We start from the raw sequence: 20,725 nt of genomic DNA, 5'->3' as shown, positions 1-20,725 counted from the left end.
GGCCCCCTGCACCCACATGGGAGACCCAGAGGAAGCCCCTGGCTCCTGCCTTCAGATCGGCACAGCTCCGACTGTTGCAGCCATCTGGGGAGTGAACCAGTGGATGGAAGACCTCTTTCTCTCAATCTGCCTCTCTGTAATGCTGCCTTTCAAATAAATAAATAAATCTTTGAAAAAAAAGTCAATGATGCCTAAGGTTAATTAATGAATATTGATAAATATGTCTCATTTTAGGATGGTTCTGTCTTGCAAACTGTTGTAATAGGCTCTGGAGCTATTCAGACCACAGTATGGATTCCAGAAGTTGGAGTAGCTGCTTGCTCAAATAGATCAAAGGTAATACTGCTGTTTTTATATCAAATCATGAGGTATAAAAGTATAGAAATCATAGAATAAGTGCCTCACTTGATGGAGGAGAAACCTGGTGTCCAGAGGGATTATTACTTCTCAAGGTAATGCAACTATTAAGTGACAGAAAGAGAACTCCTGATTTGTAGTCTAATATGCTTTTTCCCCCCTCATCAGTGTATTTGAAATCCAGAACAGTAAAATCATGATCTGTACATCCTCAGTTTTTCTGGAAGAATGATCTCCAATGCACATTCATTCCGAGGACAGTTTCTACACTAATATTTTTTTAAAGATTTATGTATTTGAAAGGCAGAGCAGGCCGGCGCCGTGGCTCACTAGGCTAATCCTCCGCCTTGCGGCACTGGCACACCGGGTTCTAGTCCCGGTCGGGGTGCCAGATTCTGTCCCGGTTGCCCCTCTTCCAGGCCAGCTCTCTGCTGTGGCCAGGGAGTGCAGTGGAGGATGGCCCAAGTGCTTGGACCCTGCACCCCATGGGAGACCAGGAGAAGTACCTGGCTCCTGCCATCGGATCAGCGCGGTGCGCCGGCCGCAGCGGCCATTGGAGGGTGAACCAACGGCAAAGGAAGACCTTTCTCTCTGTCTCTCTCTCTCACTGTCCACTCTGCCTGTCAGAAAAAAAAAAAAAAAAAAAAAAAAAAAAAAAAGGCAGAGCAACAGAGAGAGGGAGAGACGGAAGGGGAAGGGAGTGGGAGGGAGAGGGAGAGATTCCATCTACTGGTTCATTCCCCAGATGGCGTCAACAGCCAGGTCTGGATCAGGTCGAAGTCTGGAGCCAGGAACCCCATACGGATCTCCCACGTGGGTGGCATGAGCCCAAGTACTTGGTTGCCATCGCTGCCTTCCCAGGCACATTAACAGGAAGCTGGACCGGCAGTGGAATAGTGGGACTTGAACTGCACTCTGATATGGGAAGATGCTAGTGTTGTGAGCAGCAGCTTAGCCTAGCTGTACCACAGTGCCAAAACCCCTGCAATAATTTTTTCTCCCCATAACCCTTTTGTTTAAGAAATACAACTTCATACATTTCATAATTACAACTTTAGAACATGGTTATTCTTCCCACCATACCTACCCTCCCACCCACTCTCCTACCCCTCTTCCTCCTCCTGCTCCTATCCCACTCTTATTTTTCACTAAGATCTATTTTCAATTAACTTTATATACATATGATTAACTCTATGTTAAGAGTTCAACAAATAGTATGGAAAAAAAACTGTTCAACAGTCAAGACAAGGGCTGTTCAAAGTCATTGCTTCTCAAAATGTCAATTTCACTTGTGCAGATTACCTTTTAGGTACTTTATTAGTTATCACAGGTCAGAGAGAACATATGGTATAAATCTTATATGCTTTCTACTATACCCCAAGGCTTTGATTAAAGTGCTTAATTATTGAGCAATTTTATTTATATTGGAAATTAAAAAGTGGATTTTGAGATTTTGCCATGACTTTTGACATAGCACTAAATTATCTTAGAAGAATTTTCCATAAAGAGAAGAACCATCTCAAAAATATTTGGGTCAGAAATACAAAATATACACTTTTAATATTCTAGTGAAAAAATCAGTGGCCCTGCTGTCAAATAATTCTGTGACATGACATTTATCCTACAGTATTACTTTCATGCCCTTAAAGATGACAGTTAGTATTCTGGCTTGATTTACATTCTGTGTGGTAAAACAATGTTAAAATAAGCTCTGAGTCTGCATGAGTAGTCCTACTAGAAGTAAAACATAGGATCAGACCCTACGCATTAGTGGTTTGTGTAGAATAAGCCTTAGAGTCAGTGTGAGAACAGTGCTGCTGCTTTACAGATATGTCCCTCTGTGGACAAAGTACTATTCCCCTGGTGTCCCTGTGGTCATGTCATTTTTCTGAAATAGACTAGATACACTGTCCTGTAATTCTTATGAAATAGCAAATAATTCACATTGTTTATTTAAAAAGAATCAACTGATAGGTAATTCACAAGGTTTGTGATTATTTCTGTTCAGTCATTTTTACCTAGACAACATTTAGAATGTTTTGAAGTTCCGTGTGCATTAAAAATACTGCCTTTTTGCATATAAAGGTGTCCAAAAATGTTTAATGCAATTACTAGAAGGTAATTGAGTGTGTCATGGGTGGTTGGCATATAGCAAATTGGGTGGCGATAGCAGGTTTTTTTTTTTTAAATTTAAACTTATTAATCACATGGCATGATTTATTTTCAACCAGGATGTTTTGGTCGTGAATTGTACAGCAGAATGGGCTGCTGCCAATCATGTTTTAGCAACCTGTAGGACAGCACTGAAACAACAGGGCGTTCTCGGATTAAACATGGCTCCCTGCATGAGAGCCTTTCTGGAGCGGCTGCCCATGATGCTTCAGGAGCAATACGCCTATGAAAAGGTAACTCTTCCACTCATTCACTCACTAGGTACCCATGGTTGCTGGGAGCCTTAAAATCTGAATTACAATTTTTAAATAAGTGTGTAAAATCAGAGGAAAATAATTGGGGCTATTTGGATAAAATCAAATGAAGATAAATCAGGCTGAAAAAATAGTTGTTCAGGCCGGCGCCTTGGCTCAACTTGGCTAATCCTCCGCCTGCGGCACCGGCACCCCAGGTTCTAGTCCCGGTTGGGGCGCCAGGTACTAGTCCCGGTTGCCCCTCTTCCTGTCCAGCTCTCTGCTGTGGCCCGGGAGGGCAGCCGAGGATGGCCCAGGTGCTTGGGTCCCTGCACCCGCATGGAAGATTGGGAAGAAGCACCCAGCTCCTGGCTTCAGATGGACGCAGCGCCGGCCATGGCAGCCATTAGGGGAGTGAACCAACGAAAGGAAGACCTTTCTCTCTGTCTCTATCTCACTGTCTATAACTCTACCTGTCAAATAAAAATAATAAATAAATAAATAAATAAATAAATAAATAAATAGTTGTTTAGTAGTTCTAAGCCTAGTCTTTATTTTTTTTTAAGATTTATCTGTTTATTTGAAAGGCTGAGTTACAGAGAGGCATAGAAAGAGAGAGATCTTCCATCCAATGGTTCATTCCCCAAATGGCCACAATGGCCAGAGCTAGGCTGATCTGAAGCCAGGAGCCAGGAGCTTCTTCCAGGTCTCCCACATGGGTGCAGGGGCCTATCTCCCACTGCTTTCCTGGGCACATTAGCATGGAGCTGGAATGGAATTGGAACAGCTGGGGCTTGAATTGATACTGGCTTTACCTGCTACACCACAGCACTGCCCTTTTTTTTTAAAGTCTTCATTTTTGCTAGCGTAAAATAAATTCATAACCTCCAAATTTTTGTATAGTGTTTATATCACTCCTTTTCAGATTATTTATTCACTACAAACTGTTTATAGTACCTGTGCCTCATAGTGTCATCTTTCCTTTTCCAAGCCATATATCTATTTTTGTGTGAATTTGCCTCCCAAATTTGAGGGGTAGGAATGCATGTGGATGTCAGATTGAGCATCCTCTCCATCTACCAAATGAGTCTTTGTGGGATGTTAGTAGAGAGTTATGACTGAACTGAGCAGCTTCATTGAATACTAGCATAAAGAACTGTAGAATTTGAGTCTGTTGTCCTGGCAGTGGTCCTAAGGGAGTCTCTCCTACCTCAGTAGTCACAGGGTGCGGTCCATGGGCGGAACTCTTCAAAGAGCTGCTGCTGCTTTTTGTTTCTTTTCCTTTCTTTCTTTTGCCACAAGGTACATGAATTTTAATTTTATTTTCTGAGCCACTCAGTCTCACAGAGTTGCTCTGCTATGACTAAGGAATGCCATGAGGGTGGGAAGGATTTTCCTCTAACGGCTACCAGAGCTCTTTTGTTGAAGAAGAAATCTGAGAGGGAACAGGTGTCTGTGGTTTAGTGGTTATCTGTCTGCTTTTTTTTTTTTTAATCAAGAAAAACCGTAGTGACAGTATACTAAATGCAATGTGATATTCTGGATTGGATTCTAGAGCCAAAAAGGGGAGTTAGTGAGAAAATTAAAAGAAGTCCTGTGGTTTAATTAGTATGGTACCAAAGTTTATTTCTTAGTTTTCTAATAAATGTGTCATCATTTTGTCGGATGTTAACACAAGGGGAAGTTGGGTTGCAAATACATAGGAATTCTCTGTATTATCTCTGCAGCTCAGCATAAATCTGAAATGATTTCAAAGCAGAAAGCTTAAAAAGTAGTAAATTTTAAAACCACAATTGTAGTCTGTCAGAATTCAGTAAGTTCATTTGGAATATTTGGCACAGGCTCTTCAACATCGTATCCTTGCATTGTCTCTTAGCCTCATGTGGTGTGTGGCGACCAGCTTGTTCACAGCCCCTATATGCAGTGTCTGGCGTCCCTGGCGGTGGGACTTCACCTGGATCAGCTGTTGTGTAACCCTCCAGTGCCACCGCATCACCAGAGCTGCCTCCCTGATCCTGCCTCATGGAATCCAAATGAGTGGGCCTGGTTAGAATGTTTCTCAACCACCATTAAAGCTGCTGAAGCCCTGACTAATGGCGCACAGTTTCCAGACTCTTTTACTGTTCCAGATCTAGAACCTGTTCCAGAGGATGAACTTGTGTTCCTAATGGTAAATATATAAGAGCTGCTCTTACTTGCTGCTGACAGTGTGTCAGGGGTGTCTGGCATGTTAGCAGACCCTTCCTGAGTATTTGCAAGCTTGAAAAGCTAGAAGCATGCCCTTAGATAAGCTGAAAGTATTTTCTTTCAGGTACTCAAATTTAATCTGATGGCAGGCCTCCATGGTGACAGTGATTGATTATGTAAAAACTGTGAGGCTTTGTAAACCTGCTGGCTCTCAGTGACACAGTCCTTTGCTTTTCCGTTTTCTTTTATCCATTCTTACTAATGATTTATTATAGTAATGCTAATTTAATACTAATATTACCTTATATTAATGCATTAGTTGTATATGTTTTAACATTTTTTTTGGCCAACTTGTGAGATTTGTGCTACATAGATTCTAATTTGTTTGACACTTCAATTGTGTCTGTAGTCAGCATCAAAAATATGAAAGAGCATTCCAGTGGACGTTTGTTCCTAACTATATTTGAAATTGTCCAGCTGTAGTAACTGTGATACAGATAAAATACCTATGTAGATAGTGCAGCCCAGCACTTGTTCCAACAGCCACTTCACTCAGTTAATACTTAAATAAATAAGCCTTTGAATATATAAATATAAATATCATATAAACAGACAAATATGAGCTGATAACGATTATCTAAATATAGAGTATTCTGATCAGAAAATGTCCTTCTTTGCCCATTTGGCCCAAATATGTCATTTTGTGTATGTGGACACTGAAGCCATTGATGAAGTGAATAAAGGGAGATATTAAAAATGCATAAGGTTTGACATGAGTATAAAATTGCTTTTAATTTCTTATTGATATTATGTCTTTTTTTTTTAGAAATAAGACTTAGTTGTTAAAAACAGATAAAATCTTCACTAAACAGGATGTGTCTTTATGTTTATCCTGTCTTGCAGGATAACAGTAAGTGGATTAATGGCATGGATGAACAAATTATGTCTTGGGCAACTTCTAGACCTGAGGTCAGTAAAGATGAAGATAATTATTTGGTGGTTTTCAGTAAATCCTTTTTATTCTGAATGCTTGTGTGTCTGTGCCCTGATGTCTCCCCGAGAGGCTGGCACACACTTGAGCTCAGTACATACTTGTTTGAAGAAATGGAGAAATCTAATTTTGAAATGATCATGGTTTTCCAGGACTGGCACCTGGGAGGTAAATGTGATGTCTACCTGTGGGGTGCTGGCAGGCATGGGCAGCTGGCAGAGGCTGGAAGAAACGTGATGGTTCCTGCTGCAGCTCCATCATTCTCTCAGGCCCAACAGGTAACTGAACCGGTAAAGAAACTGAGAAGAAAATTTGGAACTGATAATTGCAGTTCCTTTGTTGTAAGTAATTTATCATAGGAAAGAGCTTGTTCATTGTGGAGATTTGTTAAACAAAATCATGATGTATACCTTCAAAGTAAGAAGTTTAATTGGCAAATTCCTAAATTTTTATGGCTTCCAAGTGTAATGAATTGATATCATGAAACAGTAGGCCTGCTGAGCATGTGCTTATGGACATTTAGATGCTAGTTAGGAACCACTGATCTCTTTTTGAGTCCATAAACTTCCTCAGATCTTCAGCCAGATTTCATTGACACGTTCCCTTCTCATAATTGAGGTACTGTATTTCCAAACACCTTCTGAAGTCACTGCTTTCTCTTTCATTCTTCTTTACCTTGGCTCATCTCAGATTGTACTATTCTTTTTTGTATATGAGGAGACTTAAAAAGATTAATGGAAAATTAAAAGATAAGTTTAGGTGGCTGGCATTGTGGTGCACTGGGTTAAGCTGCCACCTGTGATGCCAGTATCCCACAGGCTGATTTGAGTCCTACCTGTTCTGTTTCTGATCCAGCTCCCTGCTAATGCATCTGGGAAGGCAGTGGAAAGTGGCCCAATAATTGGGCCCCAGCACCCACACAGGAGACTCAGAGTTCTGGCTCCTGGCTTCAGTCTAGCCCAGCCTCAGCTATTGCAGCCATTAACCAGCAAACAGAAGATCTCTCTCTCTCTCTTTCTCTGTGTCACTCTGCCTTTCAAATAGATAAGTAAATCTTTAAAAAAAAAAAATGTTTATCTAGGGCTGGTGCTGTGGCTCAGTGGGTTAAGCTGCTGCTTGCAGCACTGACATCCCATATGGGCGCTAGTTTGAGACCTGGCTGCTCCACTTCCGATCCAGCTCCCTGCTGATGCTGCTGGGAAAGCAGTGGAAGATGGCCCAAGTGCTTGGGCCCCTGCACCCATGTTGGAGACCCAGAAGAAGCTCCTGGCTCCTGGCTTTAGCCTAAGATCAGGCAGTTGCAGCTATTTGGAGACCTCTCTCTCTGTGCCTCTCCCTCTCTGTAACTCCTCCTTTCAAGTGAATAAATAAATCTTTAAAAAAATGTTTATCTTGATGCAAAAAAGTTAAAAATCATGCATGTAAGGAGTCTTCAGAAAGTTCATGGGAAATGCATATGGGAAAAAAATTATGCATGGATTTAAAAATTTTTGTACCAAAATAAACTTATCTTTTAATTCCATTTTCCATTAACTTTCTCAAGTGTGTTTCTATGTCCCCTCCGGTTTCTGTTTCTTTCCAGCCAGGTCTTTAATAGTTCCCCTTCACCATTTCCTATTTCCTGTTTCTTCTTTTATGTATTTTGTTTTTGATGTAATTGTTTAAATTCTGCACAGTTGGCTGAAATCCCTCTAGATAGCGTGGTTCCAAAGGCTTAGATAAGACTCATACAGCTCGTGGTTAAGCAGACAGTTTTGTAGTAATCAAGGGCTTATAGGAACCCCATAGTTATATCAGCTCTTTCCCTTTAGTAAAAAGAGAAAAGAATTAATCAAAGTATCCTGAGTATGTCTGGGAATAATTTCAAATGTGTACATGTTGAAGCTAAGTAATAAAGTGTAATCACTGGTTTGAAACCCAGGAACTTGTTTTTCCGACAAGGAAGTATGAAGCCCATGAACAGACAAGAAGGCCATTAGAAGAGAATTTTATTGAAAACAGTGAAGAGACAGAAATGCCTACACCTGATAGACTTGGCGGGTGTCTAAATAAAGGACCGAGAACTCAGTCTGCATTCAGACTGGGAATTTTATGGACAGGAGTATGGGTCCCCTGTTTCTTCTCCCCTCTTCGTTCTTCTGGGAAAGTCTGAGTGGGGGATTTTTGGATGTGGATTTCCCCTGAACAGATCCCTCTGGACAAAGCTGGCCATCAGGGTTCACCTACTGGAGAAGGAAATGACTCCTTCAGTCCAGTGGTCCTAACCTCGTTGGACCAGCCGTGTTGTTTCCTCAGTTCAGTGAGGTCCTTTTCATAAAGGACAGGGAGAACACTTGGGCTGGGGGAGGCACACCCAAGGCTGGGTCCTGCTTCCAGAACTTGTTCCCTTGTTCCAATGCACATATATTTATCTTCTTTACAGCTTTTCATTTTCTTCAGCCCCTCTTACACCTACAGGCAAATATCTACCTACCTGCCTAAACAAAAGGATAATATGTATTTAATTGTGTTTTCATACTAGGTCATATGTGGTCAGAACTGTACCTTTGTCATCCAGGCCAATGGCACAGTGTTGGCTTGTGGGGAAGGAAGTTACGGCAGATTAGGACAAGGGAATTCAGATGACCTTCATGTGCTGACAGTTATTTCAGCCTTACAAGGTAAAATTACCCTCAGTTTAAAAATGGTCAAAAACTGTGGTCTAACTGTAGGAATGTTTGCTGTGTTGGAACTTTCCTCAGACCTTACTAGATGAAAACATGTAGGATTTTCACTGTTTTTGAATAATTTTTTAGGCATGTGTATAGTCTTGGTTTCCATATTTTAAGCTATATTATTTTGCCAGTTATTTATCAGAGCAATGTTAGAATTAACTTTTTGAGACTTCCAGATGATAATAAACACATTCTTTAAAATTGCAAAAGTGTAATTAGGTACCTATTAATAGCAGTAGCAATCATGCATGTATGTATTTTATTAACATTAAAAATAAGTTTATATGGAAATCTGCAAGTGAGCTGAAGATTATAAAGGGTGTCAAGGTTCTGTGTGACTTGCAGAAAGAATACCTCTGGAGGAACCACAGCAGGAGCCTCCCTGGCTTTTGACTCTGAAGCCTACAAAGATAACCCAGGTTTTGTTTTTTTAAGTAGAAACATAAAAGATAAAATAACAATGAGTTAAGAACAGATTCCTAAGACTGCTGTAAATTCTTTTCCTTGAGATCTAGTGGGAGGAGTAGAGCAGTAGGAAGGAACAGGGGCTGCTCCTGTCTGATCCTTGTGGTCCCTGGCTCTGGGATCTTGTACAAGCTGCTAGACCTCTTTGTGGCTCAGTTTTCCCAGTTGAAAAAAAAAATGGAAATGTTAGTATCTGCCTCCTAGGTTCTGTGTGAAAATGGGAAATGAGATAAACCAGGTGGAATGTTTATAAGAGTGTCTAGAACATAGTCCTTAGTGGTATAACTGCTGCTGTCCTCGTCTTCCTTGTGATCATCAGGATGTTATGTAACTCCTCCCAGGTATGCTAGCTTATGATTACAAATTTGATTTGAAATTAAATAAATTATTTTTATTTCCACAATAATGTTTTGATGTTTTTTTATTTTGAGGTCATTCTGTAGCAGCTGCAAGTAAAGGGGAATTTTAGCATCCAGTGACATCCATTGGGTTTCTGCTCTGTTCCAGGCTTTGTGGTGACCCAGCTGGTGACTTCTTGTGGTTCTGATGGGCACTCGATGGCCCTGACTGAAAGCGGTGAAGTCTTTAGCTGGGGAGATGGTGACTATGGTAAACTTGGCCACGGGAACAGCGACAGGCAGCGGCGGCCCAGGCAGATCGAGGCCTTACAAGGAGAAGAAGTGGTGCAGGTCAGGCAGGATGTGGATGAGTTTGCCTTTGACATAAATATACGCATTATTGAATAGCATTCTTAAATCGGGACATGATAATAAAATATACAACACAGTCATTAAGAGACACACTATTTTTGATTGTTCAGATTCATTCTTGAGCTCCTCAGAAGTTTGACTAGGCTTTGCTGTTAATGGTGGACTTCTTTTTTTGTACCAGTTGGTTTGCCCAGGCTGGGATGCTCCTGGCCCTCAGACAAAACACTGTGGGGTTTTAGCTCCTGACTCAGGGTACTTGATAGATAAGTGGAAAACTTTGCTCTCAGCCTACCATTTCTGTTAGAAAAAATTGAATTTGTGTGCATTTTCTGGAAAACCAGTTAGTGACTTAAAATAATGTAATACTAGATAGCACCTTAGAGTTTAAAAAGAATTTCCCCATTTATTATCTCATCTACTCTAGGTCATCTGCACACAACTAAAGAGTAGCAACAGTTATTCCAAAGCCTACTGTTGAACTTGATCCTCCTGGGGCTGGTGAGGCAGATTAAACTTGGGGGAACAGAACCACCACTTGGGCAGACAGAATATTCTTATCTTCAAGATCTTGCATTGTCAGTGAAGTTTATATAAATTTTACTGCTATACTAATAGCTGAAAATGACTGGTTCATTTCTTAATATCTCCCTTTAATTTTGTTTCGCCTTGGTTTCCTCTAGATGTCTTGTGGCTTCAAGCACTCAGCAGTGGTGACTTCAGATGGCAAACTGTTCACCTTTGGGAATGGTGACTATGGACGTCTGGGTCTTGGAAACACCTCTAACAAAAAGCTGCCAGAGAGAGTGACTGCACTGGAGGGGTATCAGATTGGACAGGCATGTGCCAGCTGGTTATTGCTTCTCATCTCTCCTGGGTACACTTAGAAACTTTCTGTCAGGAAGACCTAGATCACTAGCTGTACTTAACCTTATGTATATTTTGTTCGATCTAACTGATCATTTTTCATGACGTTTTTCCCGATGTGACTATTCACATTTTAAGTCATTCAGGTTTGTTTGCTTATATGACAAACTAATGGTTTATTTCAGGATGTGAGTGTTCTTTAAACTCCCTCTATAAAGTACTAATACAACTGGCTAGAGCTGTTTACACAGGACAGGTTGTCGTGGCTCCTGTCTGATTGCTTTGAGTTAGATGGTAAAGCTGCAGCATCCCTGGTAGCTGCAGCTGTGGAGCAGTAACTGCCGCTTGTCCTGTACACATTGAATATCTCCTAACTTGGAAGTGAGGTAGCTTTGTCTTTTTTTTTTTTTTTTTTTTTTTTTTTTTTGTGGACAGAGAGAAAGGTCTTCCTTTGCCGTTGGTTCACCCTCCAATGGCTGCCATGGCCAGCGCACTGCGGCCAGCACACCACACTGATCCAAAGGCAGGAGCCAGGTGCTTCTCCTGGTCTCCCATGGGGTACAGGGCCCAAGTACTTGGGCCATCCTCCACTGCACTCCCTGGCCACAGCAGAGAGCTGGCCTGGAAGAGGGGCAACCGGGACAGAATCCAGCACCCCGACCGGGACTAGAACCTGGTGTGCTGGTGCTGCAAGGTGGAGGATTAGCCTAGTGAGCCGTGGCGCCGGCCGCTTTGTCTTTTTCTATATCATTCCTTAGACTGGTGCAAACAAGTATTTTTGAAGTACGTGTACTTTCCCCCGTCTTAATATTCTCTGATTCTAGTTAGCTGTAGATGTCTGAAGAATTTCACTTTGAAGAGAAAAGTTGTTTTTTTCTTGACATTAGGAATTATTTCATGTTGATGCAATTTGGTTAATATTTGTAGGCCCTGAAGCCAATAAAATCTTTGGAAACATAGCCAAGTTTTTCACCGAAGTGGAAAAGAGTCCTTGAAGCAGGCTTATGTGTTTTAGGTCTTGTGATTTCCCTTACTGAATACCCTGTTATCTCTCCAGGTGGCCTGTGGACTAAACCACACTTTGGCTGTGTCAGCAGATGGCTCCATGGTGTGGGCTTTTGGAGATGGAGACTATGGAAAATTAGGTTTAGGGAATTCCACTGCAAAATCTTCACCTCAGGTCAGTATTGCCTTTAATCCAGGTTTTCAGACATTGTAAGTTTCATCTATGTCAGTACCTCTTTTTTACTGGAATTAATTTACCTTTAACATTTTTGCTAATGAATAATGAGCTTTAGAAGCTTCTGTTGCTCATTCTTGACTTTCTAGCCTTCAAGAACCTTGATTTTAAGTGAGCCATTAGTAGCTAAACTAGTTGTAACAATTATGCAAGGACAAGCCTGTCTGTAGACTTGCTGAACAGCTGTAGGACTTGCTCCCATGTGGAGAAGAAAGAGTGAGACACAAACCTCCAGGGTGTCTTGTGAGGGAACCTTGAATAATATGTTGTAACCCTCTGCTTGCAACTGTCCTTTCAGCTTCTTATCACCACCTGATTAGGCAGGTATGCATTTCCTTTTAAAGAACAAGAGAAAGGAAATTCAAGTACATGAACAAAAAAATTAGAAGCTAGGGGCTGCCGTTGTAACATAACAGGTAAAGCCACCGCTTGCAGTGCTGGCATCCCACATGGGTGCAGATTCATGTCCTGGTTGCTTTACTTCCAATCCAGCTCCTTACTAATGGCTTAGAAAAGCAGCAGAGGATGGCCTAAGTGCTTGGGTCCCTGCTACCTTTGTGGGAGACCTGGAAGAAACTTCTGGCTCCTGGCTCTGGCCTGGCCCCAGCGCTGGCCGTTGTGGCTATCTGTGGAGTGAAGCAGCAGATGGAGGATCTCTCTGTCTCTTCTTCTCCCTCTGTAACTCTGACTTTCAAATAAAAAAAAATTTTTTTAAGTAATTTAAAAATTAGAAGATATTATTTGCATTACAGAAAGTTCTAGGCTCTACAGAATTCTGCTTGTCAGTTCTTTTACATGGATTTTCCTGACACATTTAACCAGTAGCATGATTTAGAAGTACTCAATTTATATTCAGTGTCAGATTCACCATCATATATAACCTGTGACGACTTGATAGCTACACTTGTGAATATTCAGCTAGGGATACAGAGAGGCAGAAAAGCAGTTATTACCTCTGAAAGCTAAAAATGTCAAACAGGGAGAAGCCACAGCTTTACATGGCCTTGCAGGGTTCTTTAGAAGGTCATGAGATTCTCTTTTTCTCTGTTGCCCAGAAGGATGCTTCTATTTCATGAAGGTCCTGGGGATTTTAACCACATTTCCCTGCTGTCACATTTTCTCTCCCAAATTCAGTTGATCTGCAGGACACTAGAGAAAGTAACATTTAGGAATATGAATTTGGGTGGGACAGGTAAGAGACAATTCCTGTCTTGGAGACTATGCTTGAGATTATACATACCAGCAGGCAAGTTTAAGGGTATTTTCTTTGGGGCTGGCATTGTGGCATAATGGGTTAAGCTACTGCCTGCAGTGCATGGATCCCATAATGGGGTCAGTTCCAGTCCTAGCTATTCCACTTCAGATCCTGCTCCCTGCTAATGTGCCTGGGAAAGCAGTGGGGAATGGCCCAAGTCCTTGGGCCCCTGCACCTATGTGGGAGACTTGGATGAAGCTTCTGGCTCCCGGCTACCAACTGGCCCAGACCCAGCCATTGCGACCATTTAGGGAGTGAACCAGCAGATGGAAGATATCTGTGTCTTTTTTTCTGTCTCTCGCCCTCCTTGCCCCTGCTCCCCCCACCAGTAACTCTGACTTATAAATAAATCTAAAAAAAAAAAGTATTTTCTTTTCAGTCTTTTTTTTTTTAGCTTTTTTTAACTTTTATTTAATGAATATAAATTTCCAAAGTACAGCTTATGGACTACAATGGCTTCCCCCTCCCCGCCATCTTTTCAGTCTTAAAGTGTATACTTTACACTTTTGTTTTACAGAAAGTAGATGTCCTTTGTGGTATTGGAATAAAAAAGGTTGCTTGTGGAACTCAGTTTTCTGTTGCTTTGACTAAAGATGGTCACGTGTATACCTTTGGTCAAGGTAAGGCATTTTTTAGCTTACGTCATGCACATGTGTATTATAGAAACATTTGCCTTCTGTTTTCATAGAAAATACTCTAAATAAAAGTCATTTTTATTTTGTTCTTGGGGGTAAGCAGGCCATGAAATTCTCATTCACTAGCTCCTATTCACTTCTTTTTCACAAACTTTATTCTAAAAATGAACTCCCCTTCTCATTAAGGTTCCTCATGCTATAGCCTTTACTTTTGCTAGAAGAGCACCTGCCAAGGTCCCTCCCCACCTCCCTTCTGCCCCGCCGTGCTCTCCAGATACTGCTTTGCTCACCAGAGCTGCTCTGTGTCCTGATTCACTCCCCACCACTTCCAAGGATTGGGGATGCAAATCATAGGAATTGGAGGAATTCATAGGCATTGAAGGTTCAGATCTTGAGTAGGTTCATAACCCAGACATTCACTGTGGGGCTCCTTGGCAGTAAATTTACCCTCTTAAGAGCAACTTCCTGGCAAGTTGTGGTGACAGAGGGAGAGTGAAGGGAAGGAAGAATTAAACCATGAGTGAAGTTTCTGGTCTTGGGAGAACATTGATGACTCTGACTAAGGACAGGAACTGTTTGTAGGGAAAGGATAAGAAGCTTGGTTTTCCTTAGGTTGAATGGGGTCGTTACCCTAGATGCATGTAAGTCCAGCAAGCTATTGAGAATTTGGATTTCAAACTCCAGAGATTGGTTATAGAAATGTAAGATTGAACATGAACTACATTTTGGTAGTAGTCTCATGCCTTATTAATGGAATCTACAATTCCAGGGAGAAAGTATAGAATTTAAGAAAGAAGAGAATCAACTCTGGGGAATGTGAGGAGAACAAGATTTGGGAGAGTTGGCCTTGAACAGAGTAGGGAGGGCAGTATCTGCTGTGCCGCAGTAGTACAGAGTCATCTGGGCAGAAGGAGCTGAGGACACATTATCAGAAGGTTACATAGAGTTGCTTGGAGTTCCTTGAGCTGGATCCTGAGAAGAAGTCTGCGGTAGGCAGTTAGGCGCTATTGGCTTTGAGTACAGTTTCAGGGCAGTGCTGAGTGGGCCTAAAGGACATTGTGCAGCACTTTCTAGAATTTTGGCAAGGTAAAGGGAGAGGTTGAAGTTTGAGGACAAGACAGATGGAAGATGTCTTTTTTAAAAGGCAAGAAACTTCAGGACCTTTGTGAACTCCTGCCAGTCCTTTCAAGCATAAGGATATGAAGGAACTCTGGGTATGAAGTAAGTTACTGGTCTTAGATTTGATCCTCTTTATGAATAAGGAGACCGTGTCATTTTGTAAAGATGTGGCTTCTAGCATTTTATTTTCTAAAAATCTGATGTCCTTGTCAGAATAGCAGCTTTTGCCCCCTGAGTTATTTATGTTGCTGCCATTCCACCATAAAAAGTTAAGTGATTAAAAATGAAAGGACTGTGATGTGCCATCTACAAACCTTTCCTCTTGCTGTTTTTTCAGATCGCTTAATAGGCTTGCCAGAGGGTCGTGCTCGTAATCACAATCGACCACAGCAAGTTCCTGTCCTGGCTGGAGTGGTCATCGAAGACGTGGCAGTCGGAGCTGAGCACACGCTTGCTTTGGCATCGACTGGCGATGTGTATGCCTGGGGGAGCAATTCTGAAGGACAGGTGAATGTTTATTTTGCTTCTGCTCTTCCATATCCTAGCATTTTGACAACACTCCCCACTAGGGAAAGGGATAAACTAGGAAACTCCAAATACCTACCACGGTGTTCCAAGTACATCACTTGGCTATGACACATTTATTTAGTTCAGTTTTACATAGTTCTCTCTTAATTGTGTCCAAAGAAATAGTGTACCATGGTTTTGTAAAAAGTCTGGTAGTGTAGTACAGTGATCTGGCTTCCTTGGTCTGGCACGTACTGAGCAGTGCTGTGTGGTGGTCCTCATCGCTGGCTCAGTTCTGTCGTCATCACAGCATTATCCTCATGACTGCAGCATCCGCTGACCTGGAAGTAAGGAGGAATGGAGCAGTGCTGCTTTTGTACTTTCTAGTACAGCAGGATACGAAGTGTGTGTGCTGCTCTGTGGCAAATGTTGACAGCCTCATTACTCAGAGAAGTAAAACGAGGTTGAGAAAGACCCTAGGGGTCGCTGTGTCCAGCTCCTCTCCGTGTGGGGGAGGGGAAGACTTCAATGGGCGGTTTCTGAGATGCCTGCTACTACAGTCACTTTTGGCTCCACCTGCAGAGCTACTTCCCCTTCTTCTATAAGCCCTCTCTGAGTGTGGCTGCCCCTAGAGCCATGACCCTTCAGTTCAGGGGCTAGCTTTATTCCTAACAGCGTCCTTTTGGTTTCTGTATTCCTCATCACCACATTAACAGACAAGGAAGGCACTCCTTGTTGTGGTTGCATGTTGAATTGACAAGAGGAAAGTTAATGCTGAAGACTCCTTTGGGAGTTCCCTAGCAGGGCCTTTGCATGCTCTTCCCTAAATGCTGAGTTGCTTAGCAACTGAAACACTGGGCATCCCAATCAGAGCCTACAGACAGAGATCTAGGGAAAAGAATCTGCTTTTGTGTGTGCTTTTAACTTTCCTAGAATTCATTCCCTTTGCAGACACGGAATTCAGTGATATGTTAGTCCTTAAGCCTCATCTGCTATAGTTGGAATGACTTTGCTGCAGCTCAGTGTTCAGGAGAGTCTGAGCTGTGAGAACCATTATTATAGAGAAAATCAGAATTTATTTCATCATTGATGCTGATGCTTGGTACAGATAGTAATTTGCTTATGTTTGTTACCATCTAAGGCAAATTTCATCATTTTGGCTTCCTCGCTTCCTTTTTCTAATTGAATCTCTGATTTGTAACTTATTCCCAGCTCGGCCTAGGCCACACCAACCACGTTCGAGAACCAACCCTAGTAACAGTTCTGCAAGGGAAAAACATTCGGCAGATCTCAGCTGGCCGCTGCCACAGTGCTGCGTGGACGGCGCCACCAGTGCCACCCAGAGCACCAGGTGATGGACAGAATATCCTTGCTTTGGCAGCTTCATTTCCAACAATGCCCAGATGCAATGTTTGCTTGCCAGTGCCAAATCTGTCAGCGTCATTCTGAACCGTCAAGCAGCTCCCCCACACAACCATAGTATTCTTTGTGCTACCTGTACCATAGAGACTTCCCAGCAGGCATTTCTTCTACTGACTTTGTATGAAGGAGTCCCTCTCTACAACTGTAAACTCAAACACATCACTTGGGCAAACAAAAATTCATAATTTTAGAGTAGCAATTAAGTATTCCTTAATATATATCAAAGAAATGAAATCATAGCTTTCTCCGAATAAAGATTAGAAGTGCTGAGACCACTGGTGAAATTCCTCACTCCAGTTACACTTGGAAATATGCTGGCTGCACTGGCACAGCAGCTCAGGCAGCTCAGGTGCCCGCTCAGGTGCCTGCTGTTTTACTCTTGTGTATCAGGTCAGTACATTGTTTCAAGCTTTCTGTAAAGCTTGCTTAACTCTTATTAGGAAATTCTTATAGCCCTACAAAAGGATATGAAGAAAAACAGAATGTGTACTTGTATGCTTAACATCTCAACCACAGACCTTCTCTGCTTGGAGCCATCCTCTGTACTCCCCACAAATAGGGGGAAACTTTAATTTCTGTGTATGCCATTCTTTGACATTTCCTCAAATCTGAGCTCTTTCATATCCAGGCCTTCAAGTCCTTTCTTTCTGCTGCCCTGGGGAGCCTGAGACAGTAACATTGCCCTGAGAGAGCCACATTACATTCTCTTCCCTCTCTGCTGTCTTTCCTACTTCTGAGCCACAGGTCCACAGGGCAGACGCCGCTGAGGTTTTTTTTTTTTTCTTCTTCTACTTAATCTAAGAGAACAAGCAAACTCCACACAGGCAGGAGATGGTTTGTAGACAACGGGCTCCAGAATGAGCACTGCTGCCTGGGTGCTGATGACTGCAGAATCCCCAGGGCCCCTCAGCTTCCAGGGTCTCACTGTCAGCTCGGGGACCACATTGCCTGCCCTGAGTCCTGGCTCCTCCGTATGCAGCCTCCCGTTGTAAAGTGAGGGCAGTCATAGCGCTGGTTATGGAGAGCTCTGTGTAAAGCTCTTAGCACAGCGCTGGACGCATCGAAAACGCTCCGCGTGTTAGCCTCTATCAGGAGTGGGAACAGTATCTCTGGGAATGGAATAATTGTCAGTCACTTGTACATTTTTATATGAGAGGAGCTGTGGATGCAGGCTTTTTAGCCTTTATTCTTACAGAGCTCTTAATCTTACAGTAAAAAGCCTACGGGAATCACACACCCGTATCTTTCATTCTGCCGTGGGCTCTTTCTGTCAGATCCCTGGTGCGAGTGGGAGGTGGCTTTGCTAAGCTATCCTTTTTCATATTTCAGAACTGCCTGCCTGGTCGTTTCCTGTACCTTGTGTTATTACAAAGATGGCATTGAATTTGAAAGGAAGAATTTGACTGCCTTGCTTGGTTTTCTTATTTCTTATACAAAGGAATTGTTTAGGTACCATTATTAAATGGGAAACAAAATTAAGGAGAAAAGACCAGATTTCCTTAATGATAAATAAAAACTGATTTGAAAACCAACATAAATATACCCCAAATATTAAGATGAATTGCTGGATAGCAGAAGATACATACATAAAAATACAAATACAGCAAAATATTAATTACAGAACTTAGGTGGTATGAATGGGTTCCTATTATATAATTATCTCATCTTCTCTGTATGTTGGAAATGTTTCAAAATGCTGAAAAGGAAAGCCGTGAATTCTGCTTCCTAAGCACCCATTTGCTTTCTGGGCAGGTGTGTCGGTACCTCTGCAGCTGGGCCTGCCCGATGCAGTACCCCCACAGTACGGGGCACTGAGGGAGGTGAGCATTCACACCGTACGTGCCAGGCTGCGGCTGCTCTACCACTTCTCCGACCTCATGTACTCCTCCTGGAGGCTCCTGAACCTCAGCCCCAACAACCAGGTAACACATGCTGGCTTGGAAGACAGTGCCCTGGGGATGCTCCTCAGGTCCTGGGCTTTCTCCCAACCTCTGGGAAACTCTGTCATGGTTAATACTTCCTGTATTCTCCACATCAAGGGAAGCAAAAAAGACAACAGTTATGTTCCGATTTAATGCTAGTTCATGTGCTGTTGGACACAAGAGGGATCCTCCTTCTGTAGTTGCCCAAAGCTCCAGGAAGCATGAATAGCTAGGTGTGTCATATGTTTTCTTCAAAATCTGTTATATGATTTTAAAAGTTAAGCACAGTGGCCGGCACCGCAGCTCACTAGGCTAATCCTCCGCCTTGCGGCGCCGGCACACCGGGTTGTAGTCCCGGTCGGGGCGCCGGATTCTGTCCCAGTTGCCCCTCTTCCAGGCCAGCTCTCTGCTGTGGCCAGGGAATGCAGTGGAGGATGGCCCAAGTGCTTGGGCCCTGCACCCCATGGAAGACCAAGAGAAGCACCTGGCTCCTGCCTTTGGATCAGTGCAGTGTGCTGGCCGCAGTGCGCTGGCCGCGGCGGCCATTGGAGGGTGAACCAACGGCAAAGGAAGACCTTTCTCTCTGTCTCTCTCACTATCAACTCTGCCTGTCAAAAAAAAAAAAAAAAAAAAAAAAAAAAAGAAGAAGAAAAAAAAAGTTAAGCACAGAAAGCTATTAGAACAGAACCAACATTGTTATATAAATAAATGTGAAAAATTTAGGAGATTTTTTTGTCTCCTTACAAATGAACATTCTGTGGCCTGGGCTATGGCGTAGTAGCCATCCAGCTCCCTGATGATACACCTGGGAAAGCAGAGGAGGATGGCCCAAGTGCTTGGGCTTCTGACACTCACCTGGGAGACCCAGGAGCAGCTCCTGGCTTCGGATCAGCCCAGCTCTGACCATTGCGGTCATTTGGGGAGTGAACCAACAGATGGAAGATCTCTCTCTCCCTCCTTCTGATCTTTAAAAGTAAACCTGGCTTACATGTCCATCTTTATAGGATAGGCCAGAGATTTAAGAAGAGTGTGAGGTGAGGCCGGCGCCGCGGCTCACTAGGCTAATCCTCTGCCTTGCGGCGCCAGCACACCAGGTTCTAGTCCCGGTCGGGGCGCCAGATTCTGTCCCAGTTGCCCCTCTTCCAGGCCAGCTCTCTGCTGTGGCCCGGGAGTGCAGTGGAGGATGGCCCAAGTGCTTGGGCCCTGCACCCCATGGGAGACCAGGATAAGTACCTGGGTGAACCAACGGCAAAGGAAGACCTTTCTCTCTGTCTCTCTCTCTCTCACTGTCCACTCTGCCTGTCAAAAAAAAAAAAAAAAAAAAAAAAAGTGCGAGGTGACTAGTTTTTGTTTTTCTTTTCTTTTTTTTTTTTTTTTAAAGATTTATTTATTTGAAAGGCAGAATTACAGAGAGGCAGAGGCAGAGAGAGAGAGAGAAAAGTCTTCTACCCGCTGGTTCACCCCCCAGATGGCTGCAATGGCTGGAGCTGCACTGATCCAAAGCCAGGAACCAGGAGCTTCTTCCAGGTCTCCCATGTGGGTAGAGGGGCTCAAGGACTTGGGTCATTTTCTGCTGCTTTCCCAGGCCATAGCAAAGAGCTGGATTGGAAGTGGAGCACTTGAGACTTGAGCCAGTGCCCATATGGGATGCCAGCACCACAGACAGGGGCTATAACCTGCTGTGCCACAGCACTGATCCCTTTTGTTTTCTTTTTAAGATTCATTTTATTTTATTTTTTTTAAGATTTATTTTATTTATTTGAAGGACAGAGTTACAGAGAGAGGTAGAAACAGAGAGAGAGAGAGAGAGAGAGAGAGAGAGAGAGGGAGAGGTCTTCTATATGCTGGTTCACTCTCAAGATGGCCTCAATGGCCAGAGCTGTGCCAATCCAAAGCCAGGATCCAGGAGCTTCTTCTGGGTCTCCCACGTGG

At 42.9% G+C, this 20,725-nt stretch overlaps 1 protein-coding gene across 19 annotated transcripts in view; it reads left to right on the top strand.

Annotated features, from left to right (window-relative positions):
- The window catches only part of HERC1 (HECT and RLD domain containing E3 ubiquitin protein ligase family member 1), a 224,822-nt gene that overhangs the window by 192,810 nt on the left and 11,287 nt on the right, over positions 1–20,725 (top strand). For all 19 annotated transcript variants that reach the window (XM_070054352.1, XM_070054347.1, XM_070054350.1 and 16 more), the window contains exons 59-71: positions 235–336; positions 2,589–2,762; positions 4,639–4,932; positions 5,853–5,918; positions 6,093–6,218; positions 8,462–8,600; positions 9,627–9,808; positions 10,510–10,665; positions 11,751–11,873; positions 13,706–13,808; positions 15,280–15,449; positions 16,662–16,800; positions 18,624–18,793. In XM_070054352.1, coding sequence (XP_069910453.1) covers positions 235–336; positions 2,589–2,762; positions 4,639–4,932; positions 5,853–5,918; positions 6,093–6,218; positions 8,462–8,600; positions 9,627–9,808; positions 10,510–10,665; positions 11,751–11,873; positions 13,706–13,808; positions 15,280–15,449; positions 16,662–16,800; positions 18,624–18,793 — 1,944 coding nt within the window. The remainder of the gene's footprint in view (positions 1–234; positions 337–2,588; positions 2,763–4,638; positions 4,933–5,852; positions 5,919–6,092; positions 6,219–8,461; positions 8,601–9,626; positions 9,809–10,509; positions 10,666–11,750; positions 11,874–13,705; positions 13,809–15,279; positions 15,450–16,661; positions 16,801–18,623; positions 18,794–20,725) is intronic.

Source organism: Oryctolagus cuniculus, chromosome 12 (assembly GCF_964237555.1).
Source record: "Oryctolagus cuniculus chromosome 12, mOryCun1.1, whole genome shotgun sequence".
Taxonomy (NCBI): domain Eukaryota; kingdom Metazoa; phylum Chordata; class Mammalia; order Lagomorpha; family Leporidae; genus Oryctolagus; species Oryctolagus cuniculus.
The sequence above is the reverse complement of the archived record's forward strand: the minus strand, read 5'-3'. Positions and strand labels throughout refer to the sequence as shown.